Below are 23516 nucleotides of genomic sequence, written 5' to 3' on the forward strand. Positions count from 1 at the left end.
ACCACTCCTCTTCGACCCCATTTCCCTCTATTTTTCACTTTAATCATGAGATTGCATTTAGTTCATATTTTATAAAATTATAAATAAAATATTAAATTATTTTAAAAAATAAATAAAATTAAACTACTAAATTTTAGTCATTATAATTTAAGGAATAATGAAAAAAATACTTCATAAAATTATTTTCTACTATATAACATCGGTTCAAATTGAACAATATTAGCTCTGTTTGATATTACAATTAAAATCACTTATAAGTATGTTTTATGTAAATTGAAATAAAATTTTTTTTTCATAACTATTTTGTATTTTGTAAATTACACTTAAAAAAATTATTTATAAGTATTGGATCCAGTAACGATCAAGACAGACGGCAGGAAAATGGATGGAAAGGACAAGGGAGATGTCCAGGCCCCGGCTCCTGCTTTTGGAGTCAGCCCTGCTTGAGTCTTCGTCAACCTTATTCTAAGCCCAAACTATTCTCATCGATCGTCGCTGGCATCCATCGCCAGGTTCTTTTAAATATTTAGCTCCACCGTCGACCACTCACAAAGCAACACCACCTAACTTCATCTGTCTTTTGGTTCAGGAACCGGAGAAATGGCCAGCGAGAGACTTGGAGATGCGCTTGGCGTCAGAGAAGACCTTATCAATAAGGCATGTGAACGGGCCTTCAAGCCCCACAAAGACAAACCTTTCCTCTCCGAAAAGTATCGTTGTGGCACTTCTTCTGAACTCATCATCAGCTTCCCTCCATCCTGGTCTGCCTCTGATTGGTCCCATGATCAAACTTTCGGCGAAACCAAAATCGATCTCTCTCTCTTCCCCTCCCTCAGAAGCATCGGTAACGATGAACCTGCTCTGGTCAACCAAGCGTCCCTCTCCAGATTCCAATCCTTATTACGCAATCCATCCTTCCTATCCGAGGTAATTCTAAGTTAAACCAAACGTTAATTGTTGGTTGGTTAGTTTTCTGGTAATTAACTGATCATCCCTTCCTATTTTTGGTAACTCACGAGTTGCTCACTTGAATCTGCAGGTGGAAAAGACTACGAAAAGAATAGTGTTCACTGGTCACTCCTCCGGTGGCCCAGTGGCGATGCTGGCGACACTTTGGAAATTAGAAAAAGACCGGCAACGAGAAAAAGACCGACAACGAGAAAAAGACCCAAAACGAAGCGATCAGAATGCCAACATTCCTTCTGCTGTCTGTGTGACTTTCGGATCTCCGTTGGTCGGGAACCACATATTTTCTCACGCCACGAACCGAGAAGACTGGTCTCGTCACTTTATCCACTTTGTCCTGAGATACGACATCGTCCCTCGAATCTCCCTCGCTCCGTTCTCGTCTGTGGAGCAAACCTTAGATCCAATTCTCCAGGTCCTGAGCCAGAAGAACAGACCATCATCACCGGACCCAATCAGGTACTCTGAGTTCTACAACACAGTGATGAAGAACGCAGCGACGGTGGCGAGCCATCGAGCTTGCACCCTCATGGGAAGCACCAACTTGCTGCTGGAAACGGTGAAGAATTTCGTTGTTTTGAGCCCGTACAGGCCGTTTGGGACTTTTGTGCTGTGCACGGGAAATGGGAGACTGATAGTGATGAAGAACTCAGAGGCTGTGCTTCAGGTGTTGTTTCACAGTGCTGTGCTGAGTGAAGAAGGAGAAGGAGATGAAGTGGCGAAAAAGAGGGTGTTGCAGCATTTAGAGTATGGGAGGGAAGCTGAAGATATCTTGGGGATGCAGGATGTGGTTTATTTGTATCAGCTTGAGGATGTTCCTTTGTCTAAAGATCATTGTTCTAATGATGCTGCTGCTGCAAATATTGACACTGCCCTCACTGATCTTGGACTTGTAAGCCATAATTCCCTTGCTTTTCTCTTAACATGATCTGTTTCTTTGTTGGTTGGTCTGATGATATATTCGCTTTTGCGACAGTGGAAATAATTACCCAGCAACGCTTTCAATTGAGAGCATATCTAAGTGGAACAGAAATAGAAACAAGGAATTACTTCTTATATTATTAAAATAGAAAAGTGATCAGTCTTGCAGAGTCTCATTTATTCCAAGGGACTCTTTTTAGGAGTACATCAGTACATGACTGCAAAATATCTTAATTCATTAGATATTTTGATCCATTTCTATTACCTGACATAGATAGAAAAGATTTAATGAAGAGAAATAGCTAGTTATATGTGCCCATATATTGTTCATCGATCTTTAATCATTGCTGACTCTGTGAGGTATTGAATGAGTTTTTCACATAGTTAGCGTTATATAGTATTATTGAGAAACCTAGAGCTCCAAGTTCTAAACTAGACATAGCAATTTGCTAGAACATGTGAGAATACTGAACATTGCTTGCGTGGGATTTCAGGGAACAAGAGCGAGACTGTGTCTAAGAGCAGCAGGAGAGCTGGAGAAACAAAAGCAAAGAAACGAGGCAAAGATCGACAAGGAAAAAGCTCTAAACACAATGAGGCAACTGGAAGATTACAAGGAAGTGAGCAGAATGCAGGGGGTGGGATATTACGACGCGTTCAAGCTTCAAAAAGATTCAAAAGACTTCCAGGCAAATGTGAGGAGACTGGTGCTAGCAGGTGTGTGGGACGAGATCATCGAAATGCTGAAACGCTACGAACTGCCAGATGATTTCGAAGGCAAAGAAGACTGGATAGCTATGGGAACCAAGTTTCGGCGATTGGTGGAGCCACTGGACATAGCCAACTATTATCGTCACTTGAAGAATGAAGACACGGGACCATACATGAACAGGGCCAGGCCTAAACGATACAGGTATACACAGAGATGGATCGAACATACATACAACTTGGAGAGAGGGGCTAGCTCGGAGTCTTGCTTCTGGGCTGAGACGGAGGAGCTGGTGAGCAAAACCAACAAGGGAGTGTTTGATGGAGAATTGAAGAAGAGGGTTGAGAAGTTGGAAGAAGATCTCAATAGGTGGGATGCGAAGAGCGATGAGATTCTGAAGGATGCCTTGTTGGAGGAGACGACCTTTATGAAGTGGTGGAAAGGGACGCTGCCTAAGGATTACAAGGCTGGCAAATTTCAGCTCTAGGAGCCTGCTCTTCACTCATGTTTCAGTTTCAATCAAAATAATTTTGCGTGTCTCCAGTGTAGTGGTTGATATCCACAGCTTTGTTGTTTTCCACGATTGTCTTATGTATAATATAAATTATATAACGTTGTCCGAGTGGGTACATGCCAAAGTTAAATTCCTCGAAGTTTTTTAACTTGATCATTTAATTTCTAAGGTCACCTGACAACTTACATTCATCTGGGATAAGAACTCCAATTGATTTCCGGAAACAGGCTTCTTTTGTTTGGGTTGGGTTATTTAAGTATTTATAAACACGTTTCATATAAGTAAAGATTAAATTATTAAAAAGCTGTTTGTTGAAGAGTATATGATCAAGAATGTGCGCTGCCCTTTTTAAAGGAAAACTTGTATTCTTTCCTTTCTTCCTTCACATCCGCATACGTGTTCTGTAAAGTTAATGTTTTATCGTCACCATAACTTGTGTTTTCATATATTTTATGAATTTTTTTAAAAAAATTATGATACAAACTTGTTCTAAAAGTTTTTACTAAGGAGCATTGGATATCCTAAAGTTTCTTGGAAGCTACCCTAAAAATTTAAAATTGTAACAATATTGTCCCTATTAAAAATATTAACAGTTAACATTGTTATTTTAAGAGTCAACGTAAGTGGAATGTCCGGTTGTGGAGGACTGATGCGAGATTGGAAGGGAGTATTTATGAGAGGCTTTATGTTTAATATCGGGCTGGGGAACGCCTCTCGAGCAGAAGCTTGGGGAGTGTTGATGGGCATGAAATACACTTGGGACAGTGGTCACCGGCACGTTATAGTCGAATCAGATTATCGAGACCTGCTAGATGCTATTATGTTGGGCACAGCCGAGGATCGAGACGACGAGGATCTTGTGCATGAAATCGTAGCGATGCAACGTTGGGATTGGAATGTACTATTTAGCTGGGTTTGTCGTGACATGAATGAAGCTGCTGATATCCTCGCGAAGGAAGCACTTCAATGTGTGCCTGGTTTATTCTGCTTTTCTGATATGCCGAATTGTGAAAGAGAAAGTTAGAGGTGAAGCTATGTTGAGAAGTCATTGATAGAATGCCCTGGTTTATATTTACATCAAAAAAAAAAATTCAACGTAAGTATTTTAATAGTTAAAAACAATATTGTTTCGATTTTACACTTTTGAGACAAATTTACCCCAAAAGAATTTTTAAGTACATAGTGCTTTTGAATAAAAACTTTCAAAATAAATTTACACTTTAATCCTTTAAAAAATAAATTATACTATCCGTAACTCATAAACAAGGTCATAAGTTTCACATTTTATCTTACTACCGATCAATAATTTTATCTTAATATTGATCAATATTGGTTCCTGACATTTTATGATTCGTTATTATGATCCAAGAACAAAATTTTAACTTATAAGGAGCTGGTTAAAATAATTTATAAATAATTTTTTTAATTATAATTTACAGAATATAAAATAATTATATGAGAAGAGTTTTATCTTGATCTATGTAAAATCTGTCTATAAGCAATTTCAAACACTAATCCAAATAAAGTTTGAGTTAACTTATTTTAAGTAATTTTACACTGCATGAAGTATGACTCGGAAAACGAGCTATTTTAACTGATCATGAACCTTACCAAACAAGCACAAGTCTCATTTATACATCATGATTAGTTGAACTTGTGCAACCTAATAAAAATTAGATGTATGGATCTGTAAATTTAAATTGGATTTCCTAGAGAGTTCGTCAATTACATATATTCCTAGTATATTAAAGCAAGTTTATATCATAGTTTGAATGGAGATGGAGAGATTCACACTAAGGTGAAAGGATACGAGCTGCCAGAGAGGAAGACATCCTGAAAAATGAAAATCAATTCAAAATTAAAATACATGCAGGAATATAGCAGAAACTACTTCAATTTTCTTGTAAAGAACTTCAGCTGTGGCTGAGAAATCCATCCAGAGACACCTTATACACTACAGCAAGTGCATCCTTCATGCTAGTAGGGAACCTCAAGCGACAGAATGCAAAAATATGATCCTTCACAGAAAACTGATCCATAATTCGAACCTTTGCAGATGGGCACAGCTTCATTACATCTTACCTACCTTCCCATTTCCAGAACCTTTGAATGAAAGTGCGGTAGCTCCTGTACACTCTGATCGAACTAATAAATCCCACCAAAATACACCATGAAACATGATAAATTAATAAATTAAGCTTATCATTAGTTTGAACCTGTTCACAGCATAACATCTTAGGAAAGAAACCCTCCTCAAGCTATTGATCAGTATTTACCATCGCGACATGAATCTGTGACCATAAAATAGATTAGTCGGTCATTTCCCTACACATCAGGTAGTTAATGCGACCACATAAGTATCATTAAGCTTATAATCATTAATCAATAAGAGATGGGCGCAAAATCCGTCATTATCAGCTAAATATTCTCCCAAAATTTGCTTAAGCTTCTATCATCCCCAAACCATTTCCAACCCAGAAAGAAAAGGATGGCCATATTCCATCCTATTCCAACAAAAACAATTTGGTACAGCGCATAAATAATGAAAAAATTGAAGAAAAATAGAAATTTTCTATGCAAACAAATTACTTATAATCAAGTTTAAATAAGTGAACTAACCTTGCAACACCACACCTAGGAACAATTCCAGGGGATATTAAATTAAAATAAATTGGATCAATAAGATAATAATCTTCTTTTGTCATCCAGTGTAATACACCTACATTGTTTCTCTAGTTTGACATATTTTTCATTTCTCCATATCATAAACCATCCTGCCGAATTCACATATGAAGAGGAATTTGATAAGCTGCTGCTACTGTAATTATTTACGTAAAATACGCACACCAATTCCCTCCAGGTAAAGGATACAATTCGATAATAACAACTTTTTTTGTTGGGCATCCTTGTCAAAAGACAACATTGATAACGAAGGAACTGAACAATCAAACCAATCACGCCCATGGAAAATTCATCATAAATTATATACCCAATAAAATGACTAGTTCCCCCTCCATTTCACTTAAAAATCTTCGAATAAAACATATGTTATAACAGCACAAGAACTAATAACCATGAGAGGAAAAAAAAACTTAGTATCAGTCCCAGAAAATAATAGAAGCAATAATTTAAAGTATATACAACCAGAACAAGAGGTAGCTAATATGTTTCACCATATATAGAAGCAGCAACCATAAATCATTTATTGACGTGACTGACACTAGAGTGAGCTAACAAAAAGAAATGAGGCCGTGCCACAAAGAGATTTTCATACCTTAAGTCTTACATTTCTCATAACAGAAAGATCCTTTAGAAGTGTGCAGAAATTACTACTGGTCCATCTTTCAGGCGTTCAAATCAGAGGAACAAGGATTTTCAATGAAGCGGAGAAAAAGAAAAGCAGAGGTTGCAAAGAAGGAATATCATCAAAATCTAGAACAGCTTGCAAAGAAGAAAGGAACGGTGAATGCAATAAAATGAAATTCAAGGACAATTATGAGCTTGCCGAATTTAATATGATTATCAGCATGGAAGTATAAAGAGCCAAGAGTACAAAAATAACACATTATATGAAAAGAAGTCAAAACACAAGCAAAATAAACAACATGTGCAATAATTTTCAATTATTAAATTTCTATACCATATCATCTATTCACAAATCAACCTGAGTACTCTGCATAAACAAATGCACCACAAGATAACGACCATACTACTATTGAGAAATAGCTTGATTCCCTCGGGCACAAAATCCATACCTACAACAGCTAGACCTACGAAAATTAAATCTAAGATGCAACAACGAACTCTCTCTTTTAGGTCCTATAAATCATGCTACGCGAGCGCTCCAAACTAAAAGTCAGGCTGCCTCCATGGACGTTTGCCTCTGGCTCAACAGATTTGCAATCATAAGGCTTCCTGCACCCAGGACAGCGGCCATCCTGCTCAAGAATCCTCTTGTGACAGAAGAGGCAAAGCCGAAATCCACACAAGCAAGGTAAAAAACATGAATCTGTCAAGTCAAGATCCTCACAGCATATTGGGCAAGGAGATGGCGCAGCAGGGCGAGCCCATGGGATCCCTCCTCCACTACGAGAGGCTGGATTTGGTAAGCTATACTGCTTAGATAGATTAGGAAGACTCTGAGGACGAAAAGCATCATCAGACCTCCAAGCTCTCCTATTGCCAGAGGCCCACGGAACGATTCTATCACTCTCGGTTTTAGAATTCCGTGCACCTAAATTCGACCCATGAGTCACTTCACGAGGCGAAACCATTTGCACAGCTGATTCATGAGCGGGAGGCAGCTCCGAACATGGATTTTGATGCTCGTCATCGGCGGCTAAAGCATCAGCCATAGCCTCCCAATCATCCAAGCAATCATCGTCGCCTTCTTCTTCCGTGACATTCCCAGAGCAGGACCCCGCACTGCTGCCGCTGCTGCTGCTCCCAGTGAAATTTGTTCCTGAATCATTACTCCCCAACATGCTACTATCAAAACTGGAGGGACTATTGGATAGAGATTCAATGTAGCCATCTTGATGGAGCGATCCATCAATCTCTTCAGCTCTAGGACTCCTCTCCAATTTCTCCCATGAAACTTTGCCGTCTTCCCTAACAGGCATCGGAGGCGCGTGGCCATCGTCCCCTCCGTCCTTGCAATTCTTATTCTTGACCATAACTAATACCCATCCACGGATACATTGACAAAAGACTAAAATTAGGGAAAGAACATATCGATGGAAATACACGCATACGTAGAATATAAATGCATGTCAAGGAAACATGAACAACGTTCCTACCTTGAGAAAGCCACTGCTCGCGACGGGCATCAATCTTACATTGCTTTAATTTAGCAGACCTGTTGGTCTGAAATCCCCGAAGCATTAGGAAGAGGAAAATAAAAACAGAGAAATGAATGCTTAAACTAAACAATCACAGTTACATTGAAATAAACACTGAAATCAATATCTTACCCTTTTTTTCTTGCCCAGATTCTTAGCGTTTGCAGCTGAAGGAATAGGAGCGGTGGTGATTGAATCAGAAACCATGGTTCGATAGCTTGATTAAAAATCGAAGAACAGCGACACGCAAAAACCCTAATTTGTGAACGAGACGGAACCCAGGGATAATATGCAAAGAGAGAGGTGATGTAAATGGATAACGGAATTTCCCCAGAATCGCTCGCCCTCTTCAGAAACGAACCGACGAGGAGGTAGTGTTGGATTCTATATATAAAGTTCAATCCCTAAATTACCCCTGTACTTAACTCAAACTTCGAGTAATTGCGCTACATAAACGTGAAATTTCGATGAAGTTAGAGGGCGACAATATTGAAGCTCTAGAGAGGGCAGCACGCAGATATACGACGTCGTTAGGTTTCAGGTCAATTTTCCCCGTAATAACGATTATAATTTTGTTCAAAAGCGTAATTAATGTATTTATTCATCGTTCGTGATTTAGGGGGGCATTTTTTCGTTAATCGTTATTGTAATTAATAATTTATGCAACTGAGTACTATCAATTTGTCATTAATCGTATTGTTAGGAAAAATAACCAAAAAAAAAGACCTTAAAAATTAAAAAAAATTGCATACAGAAATTTTAATCTTGATTCAACACGGTGTGGAGGATTAACCCTCCCTGAATTGGAAGAACAATTTTGATTGGCTCTCATCATAAGTTTTGTAAGAGTCGTGTTTCTTTTTTCTTTTTCTTTTTTTGGTGAAAAGAGCGGTATGTTTTGTTCAAAACGTGTACGGCTCTCTGGACTCCCAATACATTATTATTGGATCTGGGCTTGGGTATGCAAAATGTTGGGCTTTATGAAATGATCTAAAGGAGTAGCCCATGAAGGAACCGTAAAAGGGCGCGAGTCAATTTCGGTTTGCTTCTTCTTTTGGGTCAGCGAGATGCTCATTGTTTGTTCTTATCATCTTATGCCCAATAACGTCAAAAGAAATCGCCTTTCGCAGAATATATTAGGTCTCCGGCGAAGTTTTGCATCCAACTTTCCTTCTTTGTCTGTCTGTCTTCTGGGTCTATGCCTGAAAGTTGCAAACTTCCAGTTATGCGAGTCGTTATTCGTTAATAAAACTTGCAATTATCCGGAGAGCTCTGGCATGAAAGTGAATTCATGTAAAACGCGAGTGTATTTCTGAGAGAATGTTCACAATAACAGGCAGGAAGAGAAGAGCATGGCACTGGAATCGCGGACTTGGGAAAGTATCTGGGAGTCCCACCATGCGGACAAAGGCTATGAAGTTAAAAAGAGACTGCCAGAGAGAGAAGTATGCAGAAGGAAGAAGCAAGGTCCCGTAAGCTTGACAAGTGTCATAGGATCTACAAGTTTAATGAGCTCTCCTGCTTAATAGGCTAGTTTTTTGGGATTAGGTTTTTTTTTTAGACTTGTACTCATCATATTAGTGCTTTTATTGAGAGTTAACCAACCAGAAAGAACTACTTGAGAATGGTTCTGACTGATAAAAAGACCAAGTGAAGTACCGTAAAATAGAGTTGGGGACATTGGCTCTAGAGGAAGGTATTCCGTTATGAGAATCACGTTGGGGAGCTTCACAAGTATTTTAGGAACGGGTTCTCCCTTCTAATACGTCAGTCTTTTGTGACTAGATTCTCTTTTTGGCTCATGCTCCTCATCTCACATGCTAAGGCCCTAAAGCCATGCACATGTGATGAAGTTGGGATGGAATCTCATAAAGAAACCAGATGACTTTTCGGTTAAAGTAGTTCAAGAAAAATACAAACGGGGGCAACAACCTCATTCCTAGTATCTAGCAAGGATGCCCAAAAAAATCATTAGTGATGGAATTTCATCGCTAAACTGATTTATCGACCGAATTTTACTGTTAATTTGTCTTCTGTTTTTTTCCGTAGTAAATGAACTGTAGAAATGGGAGATTGACCAAGGGATCCAATGGAAGGGAGTTCTGAGACGCTGCAAGTCTTTCATGTGCTAGGTGCCCCAGTCATAGTGAGAATATTCTCCCATGTATGTGCTTCGCGAACCTTGGCATGAAATGCGATAAACGTCGTGTGTGTTCTCCAACATACATGGACTTAATTAATCAGATGGTTGGGATGGAAATTGCATTTGTCTAGGAATAAAATTGAAGCATCCTAAGTGGAGCTCCCTCTTTACGGTAACCAGCTGGTCTGGTATGATTGGAAACTTAGAAACACAAGTATCTTTAGAGGGAAAGGGAACCACTATGATGAAACTGTTTTAGACTTGATCTTTTACAATTCTGAATATAGCTTGGTGACAAGTTTGGAAAAACAGAGGGGATCAATTGGGATGGGCAGGTGCATCACCAGGACAAAGGCACAAAAACAAGCTGGATGGATGCCTTGGTCAATGTGCATCTTGCCAAAATATTTCCAGCTCAAGAATTTTTAACTCACGGACTTATGGATATTTGACCATTTACTTGAACAATCTTATAAAAAGTGGAAAAACCTTATTTAAAACTAGAAGGACAGACAAATTACTTTTTTTTTCTTAATAAAGATACCATATATAGGTAGGCTATCTAGTCTTGATTGTACCTTTCTTTTACATGTCGACTGAAAAAAAAAAAACAGATATTTTTATTATCAGTGGATAAAATTTCAGGCTGCGATTCCTTTTTTTGCCCTTAAAAAAAAAAAAAGGAGTCCAAAGCAAGACCGGAATGGTATATATCGTACGCATGGATGCTTCCATGTATTATAATTTAAGCGCTTTGCACCGGCCAATAGACCATTTAGGACGAGACACGTGTATCCATGGCATGACATGTAGGAATCTCACCATATACACAAAATAAAATACTCTTCCGATCCTTAATATAAAATCTAATTGTTAAATTAGTTTTGATTTTAAATATAAGACTAATTTTTCATATTTATCAATTTTCTCTAAATTACTCCTGTGGATATTCCCTTAACCATAATCGAATAGAAGAGGGAGAGGGGTATTAAGATATATGACTATAGTGTTTTAGAAAAAACATGTGACATTTCTTACCGTTAACTAAGTTATCTAATTTTTTGCTCAAAAAAACTAAGTTATCTAATTTTCTTAATCTAATTAAATTAGTTAAATAGATCTTATATTAAAGACAAGAAAAGTAAAATAAAAAGACAAATGAGTGACAATTATATTATATGGCTTGTGCTTTTGAGGTCCATTATACTCCAATGCTCGATGCCATGATGACCTGTAATCGCATCCACTGTGCACTCCATTCTTTCTTTAATTTCAAGTTTTTAATAATATATATTTATACTACTTTCGATTTTTAATATAAGATCTCATTTAACTTTTATTTTCGTTCTAATTATAAAACCCCAATCCACTTTGTCTCTTATATTTATACATTTTTTTAAGGTAGTTCCTCTAATAATAATAGTTCTAGCCAATAAACTTGATTAGTAAAAATATTTTAGGAAAGACAACACCTATTTATTACAAATAACTAACTTAACTTATTTTCTTAATCTCCTCAAATTAATCAATTAGTTCTTATAATTAGGACCAGAGGTGGTATTTATGATAAGGGACCCAATAACAATGGCCTGATTTTAATATTTCGTAAATGTGGTATATAATTAAATAGAAGCAATATGATCCCTACCATAAAAAGAGAGCAAACCCCATTAACTAACGTTATATGGGGCTTTTCCGGTCAAAAAAAAACGTTATATGGGGCTTACCCACACACATACTTGCTTTTAACAATGGAGGTGACGTTGCAGTGATTTTGAAGCTGGAGGATAAAATCATACTCGTATCATTTAATAGTTTAAGAACCTCAATACTCCTGCTCGAAAAAATTTGAATCTAGACAATGGGCTTGGAAGTATATGTCAGCTTTCAAACAATCTGTGTAGTTAATAATTTATAAATAATCTGATTTTTCGTTTATAAATTTTATCATATATACATTTTACTACTTCTAATTCTTAATATAAAGTTTAGTTGACTAATTTAAAAATATTAAAAAATTATTAAATTACTTAATTAGAGTATAGTAGTATGTTATATGATCTCTCTAAAATATTTATTTGTATTATTAAATTATATATCAATCTATAAGCAAGACAAATTAGTTGGGGGGAAAACGATAAACATAAATATTTTAAAGTAATATAGTAACTTTCTCAATTCTCTCAATTAGTTAATTAGGTCTTATATTAAGGATGAGAAGGAGTAATATCTTAAATTACTAATGAGTAATTTAACCATGAAATTGTAACTTTAAAGCATTTGTTTATTGATTAAAATTTACAATCCACACTTTCATTTTTTATTGGGCCTATCTGGGATAGAGTTCAAAATTACTTATAAGTATGTTTTATATAAATTGAGATAAAACTCTTTTTATATACTTATCTCATATTTCGTAAATCACAATTAAAAAACTATTTATAAGCTATTTTAAATTATTTCATTCATCTTACTTAGAATAGGGCATCTTAAAGCGCGGTCTCAATAAATGCATATTTGGAAATGGATTCAATAATTCTCTGAAGCCCATTTAAGAATGAAATTATAGATCTGCCTATTTAGAAACATAGGAGTAATTTTATACTCCTCTAATCCTTAATATAAGACCCATTTAACTAATTTGATTAGATTAAAGAAGTTAGGTAAGTTGGTTAATTATAAAAAAAGTGACACATTTTTTCTTAAACACCATAATTATCTTTCTTAATACCCCATTTCCCTCTTTTACTTGATTATGGTTGAGAAAGTATCCATGGGGGTAATTTAGAGAAAATTGATAAATATGAGAAATGAGTCTTATATTTAGGACAAAAATTAACTCAAGAATTGAGTCTTATATTAAGAATCGGAAGAGTACGTATGAGCACTGCAAATGAAGCATCCAAATCCAACAAGAAAAATGGTCGTCATCCACGCCAAGGGATTGGGGGAAAATTTTAAGAGTTAGATTTGGTGTTACTCTTGGTTTGATTAAGTCACAAACAATGTTATCCAATAATCCAGACGAATATTTGAAAATGAGAGCACAAATTTTAACCCGAGAGTTTGGTGCCACTGGATCCAAGGGTCATCATCATTCATCAGGGAGTAAATGACCCTTAAATCATATTTAATTTCTGAAATTTGACTTTGGAAAAATTTTTGTCCATAAAACCTTATCTAAAAGACTAAAAATCTTTACGTGTATTAAAAAATGAAGTTAAATATGAGGAATCAAAACTATTGGTTTTAAATTTTAGGAATCAAACTCAAAATGTTAGTAATTTTCACCTAAATACCAAACAGGCAGTGTATTTAAATAATACTACCTTGGGCCTTAAGTGAATATTATATTTAGGAGAAAGTGGCATGAACACCTTGACAATTGAAATAATATGTGTCTGAAAAATTTAGACCATTTGTTTTGAATGAGGATAAGTGATGCTTTGGAACATGTGGGTCATTTCTAAGTTGTAACCATATTGCAAATTAGGGGACATGGCAGATGCCGCATTGGAAAAGTAAGTTGAATATGAATCGCGCACCGACATCCTCATTGTCTCCGTTCTTCCTTGGCTCTTCCATGTCCATTCGGCCATTCCTCCCTTTGTCACCCTCATATACTATACCACGTGTCTCCCATTCTCTTGTTCATTATCGTATCCATAATTTGTTCCTTTTTGTATTTTCATGCCTCTCAGCTTCTTCTTTTGTTTGGTCATACTTTTTTATTCTATTTATAAGTAATTTTTAGAAAAAATGGCACAAAAGAATCATCAAAATAAAAAAATTATAAATACGAACCCATAACAATATTAGTATGAGTTTTACTAATAATTTTATGAACAGGTCCCTGTGTGTAATTTTTTCATTTCGGCGATCTTTTTTTGTCATTTTTCTTAATTTTGAATATATTTGTCAAAACAAGAAAATTTAAATATTATTAACTTTGCTTTAAAATCTAGCATTCTTTTAATTTTATTCTTATTTAATACATATACAAGAAAAAATAACAATATAAAACACACAATAATAAGGAAAGAATGAAATAATAGATTAATATTAAAAATTTAATAACGTGATTTATAAACATACAGCATAAAAAAATTTCTTCATCCAACTTTTAAATAAAAATGGTATTCTTTCAGTCCTGAATATAACACCTATTTTGTGGTATAATAAATCACAAAACGGATCCAAGGAGTAGTAAACAGTAAGTATTACTTATTTATTTAATGGTTAATCTATATAATCATGGTTGGATGCCCTAAATTGACCTATCACCTCTCTATATTTAACAAGGGGGATGAATCTGTATAGGTAGAAAGACCGCCGCAACCTCAGATGAGAAAGCAAATTGTGTCTGGCCGGGAAAAAAAAAAATGCAAATTGCAAGTTGTGCTTAGCATCCATATTGCCGTATGATTCTCATAGTCACATTAATGATTTAAGATTGAAAACAATGCCCATTATTCCATCTTAATGAGCTGAAAAGTCTCAAAATACACGTTTCTTCCCTTTTTGTAATTTAATATTAAAGGCAAACCATGTTTCCGATTTAATTCCTTTTATTCCCTTTCATACAATTAAAATTAAAACAAGTTAAAAGAATAACCCATCAAGTATGATCCTCGGATCTAGCCTCGTATGGCAAGTACGTATAAAAGTTGTCCTTTTTTATTAAAATAGGATTATTGTTTTTTATTTTACAAGATATTAAATGAAAATTGATCATCACGCTATTTTTTCTTAATTTTTTGTTAGTTATGAAAATAAAAATCAAATAAGTCCGTAATTTTTTTAATCTCAAACCTTTATTATTGTGTTTTTAAACTAGTCTCATAAATTGCACATATTAGTAGGAGTTAGTTATAAGACTCTTACATTTAACATGGAGGAAGTATTTTATTTTATTTTATTTCTTTTGCAAATGGAGGGGGAAGATGCTGTGGATTTATTAAATTGTGGATAGAATAATAATGTAGGGCCAGTGTCACGTGGCACATCCTAATAACATTTAACTGTTCCCACTTACCCCCCATCCCCCATCATTATTCCTTCCTCCCATGCCTTCCAATTCCATCATTCTCCTCTCCCTCTAATCATATTTCTCATCCTATTCCTCCCTTGAATCTTGCTGAATTTTTAATCCCCCCAACTTGTTCCCTAGTCTCGGCCCTAAAATATTCAATAAATTCAATTCCGTCTGAAACTCGCGACGGCCCATATCATACCACGGCATATTTTATATGCTCCTGCGCTATTAAATATACAAAATAAATTTTGCATTTAAGATAAAAGGATTATTATATACTACTTTTAGTCCTTAATATAAGATTTTATTTAAATTTTATTTTGATCCTAAATATAAGATCATAATTCACTTTGTCTCTCATATTTATTTATTTTTTTTTCAAAGTAGCTCTTCTAACAATGATAGTTCTAGTCAATACACTTAATTAGCAAGGATATTTTAGGAAAGACAACACCTATTTAGAAAAAATAACTAACTCAACTTACATTCTTAATTTCCTCAAATTAATCAACTGACCTTTATAATTAGAACCGAAAGTAATATCTCAGGTAAGAAGTCGCTTCCCGCCTTCCACAGTGTGACTGAATCCAATCCCATTAAATAAAAGCAACTACCACAAAGTTAACACGCGGCTATACTTCAATGCCGCCTCCTTTGCTTGCTCTCCCAAAAATCTACCCTCCTTCCTTCAACCGCACCCTATTTCTTTCACAAGGCCCTCCTTCAACTCTTCCCTTCTCTCCCTCCCCCAAGTTAGTGCTCCCCATCACCATGCTCACTTTTTCTTTTTATGAAAAGGGGGGAAAAAAACACTTCTATGGTACTAAATTACAAGGGCATGGGCAATTATTTTTTTAACCGTGCGGTCCGTGAATTGCTGTTTCTAATACTCATAATACTCTTCCGGTATTTAATATTCTTCCGGTCTTTAATATAAGACCCATTTAATTAATTTGATTAGATTAAGAAAGTTAGGTAAGTTAGTTAATTATAAAAAAAGTGACACATTTTCCTTAAAACACCATAATCATCTTTCTTAATATCCCTTCCCCTCTTCTACTTGATTATGGTTGAGTGAGTATCCATAGGGGTAATTTAGAGAAAACTGATAAATATGAGAAATGAGTCTTATATTTAGGACCAAAACCGACTCAAGAATTGGGTCCTATATTAAGGACCGAAGGAGTATAAGATCTATTTAGCTAATTTGGTTAGATAAAAAAAGTTAGGTAAGTTAGTTAATTATAAAAACATAGCATGTTTTTCCTAAAACACCATAATTATCTTCCTTAATATGCTCCCTCCTTCTTTTACTAGATTATGGTTGAAGGAGTATCAATAGGGATAATTTAAAAAAATGATAAATATAAGAAATAGATTTTATATTTAAGACCAAAATCAACTTGACAATTAGGTCCTATATTAATGATCAAAGGAGTATATCCTATTCTTCTTATCTTAAATATAGGACTTATTTTATAATGGATCTAATGATCAGACGAGTATACTACTCTGCTTGATCCAATCATTAAGGCACCGTTTTCATGTAAAAATACCGACTCCACTATATAAATCACATACGGAGATGCCCAGAAAAAAGTACACAACATGAGCAGGAGCATTTCAAGGCCACAGCGGATAGCTAGCCTTGTCCCCACAAGCAAACGACAATGTACCTCCCAGTATAACCACGGCAAACCTCCCGTCGTTTTAGCTTCCCTGCCTCACATTATCCAACATACGACTCGTCGTTGGCTTCCCTGTCGCCTTCCCTCACATCGTTATCAACTACCGTCTCTCCCGAGCTGCTCTGCTTCCTTTGCACATCTTCACACAATAAAGCCGGCACCTTATTTTTCCCACCAAATGTGAGAAACTACCTCAACAATTCACTCAACATTAAATTCCGGTACCGGCTCTCCGGTGATGTTGCCGGAAATACCAGCTGCTCCACCGCCTGTTTCCTAATTTCTCCTTACCGGGATTTGATCTCCGGCCCTCATTATCTTAATCACTATGCCTCGGTCGTCAAACCCGTCCCTGAACCTGAAACAACGGGTTTTCGCTTGCCTCACTAAGCTTTCCGACCGAGACACACAGTTGCTCGCTGCTGCCGAGCTTGAGTCCATCGCTCGGAACCTCGATCCGAACTCTCTGTCGGTTTTTCTCTCCAGCATACATTCCACCGATGCGTCGGATAAACCTGCCGTTCGGAGACAATGCGTGCGAGTCTTGGAGGTACTGTGTGAGACGCATGGAAATTCGCTCTCTCCTTATCTTTCAAAAATTCTTGGCAATATAATTCGTCGGTTCCGTGACCCCGATTCGTCGGTCCGATCCGCTTGTGTGAATTCCGTTTTGGCATTGTCGACTCACGTCACGAAGCAACCGTTTTCCTCTTTTCTAAAACCGTTAGCGGAGGCCCTGTTCACCGAGCAGGACCATAATTCGCAGATGGCTGCGGCGCTTTGTTTGGCTTCTGCCATTGATGCCGTTCCGGATCCGGAGCCGGCGAGATTGATGAAGCTCTTGCCCAGGTTCGAGAAGTTACTGAAGTGCGAGGGATTTAAGGCAAAGCCGGCGCTGTTGACGCTGATCGGAAGCGTTATTGAGGTTGGTGCGGCATCGAGTCCTGGGGCTTTGATAAACTTGGTTCCTTGCATGGTGGAATTCTTGAGTAACAAAGATTGGGCTGCAAGGAAGGCTGCGGCCGAGGCGTTGATGAAGTTGGCAACAGTGGAAAGGGAAATATTATCCGAATACAAGGAGAGATATCTGAAAGTTTTCGAGAATCGACGATTTGATAAGGTTTTAAAATGCGACATTGACATTTCTTCTTTGTTCCTCTGATCATAACTCTGATTTTCCCCTTGTGGTTTGGTTAATTTATGGTAACTTGAAAGTGCATTGAGTCTATGCCTTGTTTGATTCAGGTGAAGGTTGTTCGGGAAGTCCTGAATCAGATGCTGGAAGCGTGGAAGCAGATACCTGATCTTTCCGATGAATTTTCTCCACCTCCTCAATCGCAAGCTTCTTCCAAAGGTATTACTTTATTCATCTACCATTTGCTTATTATGGCCGTTGAAATAGATGGAAACTCAGTTTATTCTTTGGTTGCTGTTGAGCTTTTAAAGGCGGAAATGATGATCATTAATTACTCTACGTAGTGATCTGAATCTGATCTTACATTAAATCAAATAGTATGTTTAACCTGGAATTCACTGAGGTCGTCAATTTGCCTTTGGCTATTGATTGCTATTTGCTTATCTATTCTTGGGTGCGGGCTGCCTTTGATTCAGAGAATGCAAGTGATGGGCGCTATCCACCAGTCGTGCAGAGTTCATGCGCTCCTGGTTCTGTAGTGTCTCAATTTCGGAAAAAATCCGTTTCAATTAGCAGATCTACCCCCCCGGCCAGTTATACTGCTAGCAAAACTAAGAAGATTAGTCCCTTGAGTAGTAACAAGAGAATGAACCCAAATGTGCCCCGAAAGCCGAACCATAAGAATTGGGATGTTCAAATAACTGTGCCGGACGCTCCCTCTGCGGCTTACCGGGGTGATTCTGCAGACAGGGACGAGTTTATCATGGAAAGAAGCAAAAAAGAGAAGACACGGTTTTCAAAGCCAGAAATGAGAAGGGCTCTTTTTGGTAAAAACACTGATGAAAAATTTCACAAGTTTGGTGGGTCCAAAAATGGATCTCGTGTGGTTCCCTGCCATGAAGACAGTGAAGATTCTGTTGCTGTTAGTAATGTCGCCAAAGATCAAAACAAGAATGACAAAGAGTGCGAAGATTTATCTTTGATCCGCAACCAGTTATCTGAAATTGAAAAGCAGCAATCGAGTTTGCTTGATCTTCTGCAGGTTTGTCACCAATGCTTGATCACCGAATTCCTACCATAAATTTTTTCTGTGTACTTGGCTTCAACTGTGCAAGTCTTTTGTGAGAAGGCTGGTTAATAGTAATATAACATTTGCACTTATGCTGTATAGTTTGATGAAGAATATTTCTCAAAGTGTTTTCTGTGTTCTTCATACAGAGATTCATTGGAAGCTCACAAAACGGAATGCAATCTCTGGAGACTCGTGTGCATGGCCTCGAGTTGGCATTAGATGAGATCTCTTATGATTTAGCTGTATCAAGTGGAAGGATGACCAATGCTGATGCTCCCGGGAGGACTTGTTGCTTGCTGTCTGGTGCAGAATTTTTAAGCTCCAAGTTCTGGAGGAAATCACAGGGCCGGTATTCATCCTCCTCGATCTCTAGATCTGCAGGCACTCCATCACTAGCTGCCATGCACTACGGAGCTGACAAGCATGGCAGTACTGAAAGAAATCACAGATTAAGGTTCCGTGGTGATCGAGGTTTCATCACTAATCCTCTGGCAGAGGTTCATCTGAACTCAAGAGAGACATCAAATATTGCACATGAGTAAAACCAGCTGAAACAATAGGTTCACTTACCACTTCATGAAGCTTCTATTTCTTCAAGCCTCCTCTTCTGTAGCCGCTAGATGAGGCCCATTTAGTCTTTAGGCACTATCGCCCATCGATTACAGACTTGCGAATGAGATTAGCAACGCCAGTTAATGCAACTCTTTTACACATGCGGTATAATTATTCTGCACTGCTATCTGTTTTTGGCAGAAATGCTACGCGATCTGGATCCCTATTTAGATCTTTTGATTCCGAATCAGCTTGTTGGAAGATCCCTTGATCAAGGAGACGCGATAATGATCTTTATGAGGTTATTGTGAAGTATCATCAAGAGCAATACTTGGCGTCGATTCACTGTTGAAGGGGTCTGGGAACTAGTACATAAATTCACGTTACTGCAAAATTTCCTGAGTATTCGTTGTTGATCATTGATTCTTGGACAGGGCAGATTGGATGGAGCTTGCCGCCAGATACCCGCTTTCAGAGTTCAGAGAGGGTTGATGAGTCTAGTATACAGGGTTGGCAGGCTGCTTAACCCTTTTTTTTTTTTTGGGGCTTTTTTATGATTAATATTTAATATTTAATTGCCAGATTATATTCCGGTTATGTTAAAAATGTTAACTAGGACTGCACCTATACAATTTCGTAATTTGATAGCAATGCCTGTTCTCTTCCTCTTCCCTCCTTCCTGAACCTTGTTTTAAATCGAGCATTCAAGATTAGAGTTCCAGAATGCTGAGTTGAAACTGTGGCGGGCCACCGACTTCGGCTTCTAGGTTGTACTTAGAGACAAGGCCATCTTTCCAAATCTTATTTCGTAGCTAGTCGCCTGCAGAATAAAACATACGGAGCTCTAGTTTATTTAGGCGACTATATCATCGAGTCTCGAAGCTGGAAGGGTGACGAATCTGACCTTACCCTTGAAAAGCCGAAAACAAGTTTTATTTTTCTCGTCAATTTATATCTAATAAATTTGACACCACGCTAAATCATAAGTACTAATAGTATTTATATTTCAACATAATATATATTAAAAATCTATCTATTTATTCATTAAAGTTCCTTCTTCTAATTCCAATCTTCACTGAATGACTCAACACCAAAGAACCGTGCATTATTTTCTAGTTTCCTATACTTTCAAGTCGACTCGCCTTCATAACAAAAGGAAAAAAAACATTAGAAAAGGATGAAATGGTTAGCCGGTGACTTTCATGCCTGAAAACAGAGGCATAAAAAGCGCAGTTACGTCACAATATCTTTTCATTCCTTGGCGACGCACAAGGCACAATGCAAAATGCTTATGATGCTGCTGGATGGTGAACATAAATAAGTTAAACCACATTTCATAGCTATTCATTCATCCCTTACAGGAGTATTTGAAACTTCTTTCCTAGCCCATATTTGATATTTCTCAACTGAGGGCCGCCCTTATCCCAAACAACTTGTCTTAAAAGACAGGAACGGATTATTGAAACGTAAATGAATCTAAAAAACTCATCAAAACGGCAGGCTAATGATCCCAAATAAGATTCCTTATATCCGTAATACAACTCTTGAGTTTCACTTTTCGTATGATGTCCAAATTCCAAAAGGAGGCTTTACAGAAAGTCTTCAGACGTCAAATGCAAGGCATATATAGATAAAGAGGACTCGGTCTACTTGCAAACTTTCAAAGCCACTCAAGCCATTATGACTTTCCCACAGAGCATTAATTATTGCCTCATCGTTTGGATTTTTTCAAAAAGCAAGCATTATATTTCTACACAGTTTTAAGCATAACAAGCAGATAGATGACTGAAAATATGAGATCGAGTCATGAAGCTTGGCTCTGATCATTAGAGTCTTGCGGTTCAAGTTTCTGCAGGAAAACAATAATGTTAGGTTAAAGAGGTGCATGCCGAAAGGTAATTTGACAATGGCAACGTGATAGCACATCAAATCCATGATATTTTGGCAGCAATTGATAGAAACAACCGAACCAAGTTGATAGCGTGACGCGACCCAAATAGCAATATTTCTACTGAAAAAACCATTACTAAGTCATACAAGAGACACATACTTGCAAAGTGGGACACAAAATCATAGGCAGTGTCCATCATACAAGGGAACAAAATTCGAGAGTTCAAGGACTCCGCTCAATTGAGTACACTAGGGGATGAACAAACTGAAAGGCAGCAACAAACCATGTACACAGTCCCCAAATTTCAAAGTCGATTGCTTGGAACCTTGGAGACTACAGTAATCAAGGTCCAATAAGAACATGATTCAGATCTCAAACTCCAATCAAACATAAGCTTATTTAACACCTTCATTTGAAACTTAAATGATGAACTGAAGATAAATTTGTCTCCAAACTCCAAATCCACAACCTATACCGTTGTTACTCCTCTCTAACCCTTCAGACATGAAAGACATAAGCCAACAGCACAGAGTTATTCCACTTAATCATCTCTAGTTCATGCAGATAGTATAATATATGTAAACAGAAACCTTCCGGTTGTCAACCATCCTCCATTTCTCCCAAAAGAAACAAAAAGAAATTTTGATGTCTAAATTGAACTAGAAGCAACAGATGTCTAAATTGACCTAGAAGCAACAGAGGGCAGAGAAAAGGGGTTGTTAAAGAAATTTATAAGAGCAAAAGCAAACAAGAGGACAGACCAACATAAAGGGAAGGAAAGGAAGGTTTACAATGTTGTCAACCAAAAAGCTCTCAGATTGCAAGAAATGAAATATGAACTCTGGAGAGGAGGCACTGGGGCGTGAACTCCTGTCCCTTCACACCCCTTCGAAAATCCCCCATCATGAAAGCTACCTAAACTTTACACCTTTCTCCTTGCACCAGACAAGTATGAAATAATCATCGTTTTCAATAAACATATAAAAGGCCGTCCACATGAAATACAAGATTCGGAACATGGGGACTGCAAACCAACATCTTGGCAAAATGATCTTTACAAGTACCACAGCTTATCAACCAGAAAGCTTCAGCACTTTTCCTACTTTAAAACATGACATCAAAGGTTCTATTCCATAGTTCAATTAGAAGACTCGACTTCTGCAGCAAGAATAGAAATGATCATTTTCGAATTAAAAAACTGAGTTCATTTACTGCATGTATCATCATGTCAATTAACCAACCTGATTTTAAAAGCATCGACAATCTGCATCGCCATCATAAAAGACATTTACTTTATTATGCTTCTTTACGCCTAAAATTAGACGCCCCCTACGCCTGAAACTAATCTTGTTAGACTATAGACTATTGTCATAATCCCTCGTCCACAGGTTAACACTATTTTATTATCACTGGAAAATGAAAGAAACTGTACAGTTGTAGATATAGCCCAGAAGTAAAGAAAGATAGTACAAGAAAGAGGAGACGGAGATAAAGTACCGATTGAGCATTGGGCCAAGCAAGGCCTCGATAAACATTAACAGAGAAAGAAGTGGCGGTGAGGTAAATGGTAGCAAGTCCAAGACCCGCCGTGAATGCCTTGAATGCATAATCTCCGACCTTACTCGCTACTTACTCCATGCTCTCTTTCCCTTTCGTCTCTTGATGTTTTCCAATTAATCTCACTCTATCTGTGATCGCCGGTGAACCTCGAGTTCGCCGATTTAGGGTTTTTCTGCCGAAATATTAGCGTTTTATTATAATATTATATTATTATTTTTTCCGACTTTTTTTTTTGGCAAACCCGACCTATGTTATTGATAATATAGTTAATGCCATTTTCACTTTTAGAAAATTTTAGTTAATGGATTGGCCCACAAAATTATTTTATAGTGTTGAATAATGATCTGAACAAACATATCATAAGTCAGTTTGTAAATTATGAGCTATTTGTAATAGTTTTTTACCAATAAACTTATGGATTAAAAGTTATTGTTTTAAGTATGATTGTAAAAAATACCTAAAAATTATTTTGACTTATGTAAAATAGTT

The 23516-nt window shown here is 37.1% G+C and overlaps 3 protein-coding genes and 2 long non-coding RNA genes across 6 annotated transcripts; 2 read left to right on the plus strand and 3 right to left on the minus strand.

Moving 5' to 3' along the window:
- The first annotated feature begins 383 nt into the window (after window positions 1-383).
- On the plus strand, window positions 384-3266 carry LOC114750597 (protein EDS1L). Of its 2 annotated transcripts, XM_028939194.1 has the most exons (4): window positions 384-512; window positions 590-927; window positions 1040-1858; window positions 2382-3266. In XM_028939194.1, the coding sequence occupies exons 2-4, from the start codon at window positions 601-603 to the stop codon at window positions 3081-3083; spliced, it is 1848 nt and encodes a 615-aa protein (XP_028795027.1). In that variant the 5' UTR covers window positions 384-512; window positions 590-600; the 3' UTR covers window positions 3084-3266. The 2 variants fall into 2 exon arrangements, with proteins under 2 accessions (XP_028795027.1, XP_028795026.1); XM_028939193.1 differs by having other exon boundaries at window positions 384-927.
- Window positions 3267-4682: 1416 nt separating this feature from the next.
- LOC114750602 (uncharacterized) lies at window positions 4683-5318 on the minus strand. The gene is made up of 2 exons (XR_003740678.1): window positions 5057-5318; window positions 4683-4943 (listed from the first exon to the last, which is right to left on the minus strand). It is a non-coding gene; the product is annotated as an uncharacterized LOC114750602 (long non-coding RNA).
- Window positions 5319-6707: 1389 nt separating this feature from the next.
- Window positions 6708-8302, minus strand: LOC114750598 (uncharacterized). Its single transcript, XM_028939195.1, has 3 exons — window positions 8084-8302; window positions 7910-7976; window positions 6708-7788 (listed from the first exon to the last, which is right to left on the minus strand). The coding sequence occupies exons 1-3, from the start codon at window positions 8156-8158 to the stop codon at window positions 6923-6925; spliced, it is 1008 nt and encodes a 335-aa protein (XP_028795028.1). The 5' UTR covers window positions 8159-8302; the 3' UTR covers window positions 6708-6922.
- An 8702-nt stretch (window positions 8303-17004) lies between these two features.
- LOC114750596 (TORTIFOLIA1-like protein 3) lies at window positions 17005-20242 on the plus strand. The gene is made up of 4 exons (XM_028939191.1): window positions 17005-17937; window positions 18063-18171; window positions 18429-18994; window positions 19171-20242. The coding sequence occupies exons 1-4, from the start codon at window positions 17146-17148 to the stop codon at window positions 19564-19566; spliced, it is 1863 nt and encodes a 620-aa protein (XP_028795024.1). The 5' UTR covers window positions 17005-17145; the 3' UTR covers window positions 19567-20242.
- A 642-nt stretch (window positions 20243-20884) lies between these two features.
- LOC114750605 (uncharacterized) lies at window positions 20885-23096 on the minus strand. The gene is made up of 2 exons (XR_003740679.1): window positions 22965-23096; window positions 20885-21425 (listed from the first exon to the last, which is right to left on the minus strand). It is a non-coding gene; the product is annotated as an uncharacterized LOC114750605 (long non-coding RNA).
- Window positions 23097-23516: the final 420 nt, after the last annotated feature.

Source organism: Neltuma alba, unplaced genomic scaffold, assembly GCF_004799145.2.
Source record: "Neltuma alba isolate B1F8T4 unplaced genomic scaffold, ASM479914v2 tig00006540_pilon, whole genome shotgun sequence".
In the NCBI taxonomy this organism is placed as follows: domain Eukaryota; kingdom Viridiplantae; phylum Streptophyta; class Magnoliopsida; order Fabales; family Fabaceae; genus Neltuma; species Neltuma alba.

Excerpts from the sequence above, each read along its gene's own strand:
- LOC114750596 (XM_028939191.1), top strand. The coding sequence starts at position 17,146 with ATGCCTCGGTCGTCAAACCCGTCCCTGAACCTGAAACAACGGGTTTTC. Across the intron at positions 17,938-18,062 it reads AGAATCGACGATTTGATAAG|GTGAAGGTTGTTCGGGAAGT; the intron begins GTTTTAAAATGC and ends TGTTTGATTCAG. Across the intron at positions 18,995-19,170 it reads GTTTGCTTGATCTTCTGCAG|AGATTCATTGGAAGCTCACA; the intron begins GTTTGTCACCAA and ends TTCTTCATACAG.
- LOC114750598 (XM_028939195.1), bottom strand. The coding sequence starts at position 8,158 with ATGGTTTCTGATTCAATCACCACCGCTCCTATTCCTTCAGCTGCAAAC. Across the intron at positions 7,977-8,083 it reads ATCTGGGCAAGAAAAAAAGG|ACCAACAGGTCTGCTAAATT; the intron begins GTAAGATATTGA and ends CGGGGATTTCAG. Across the intron at positions 7,789-7,909 it reads CGAGCAGTGGCTTTCTCAAG|TTATGGTCAAGAATAAGAAT; the intron begins GTAGGAACGTTG and ends GATGGGTATTAG.
- LOC114750597 (XM_028939193.1), top strand. The coding sequence starts at position 601 with ATGGCCAGCGAGAGACTTGGAGATGCGCTTGGCGTCAGAGAAGACCTT. Across the intron at positions 928-1,039 it reads ATCCATCCTTCCTATCCGAG|GTGGAAAAGACTACGAAAAG; the intron begins GTAATTCTAAGT and ends TTGAATCTGCAG. Across the intron at positions 1,859-2,381 it reads CCCTCACTGATCTTGGACTT|GGAACAAGAGCGAGACTGTG; the intron begins GTAAGCCATAAT and ends GTGGGATTTCAG.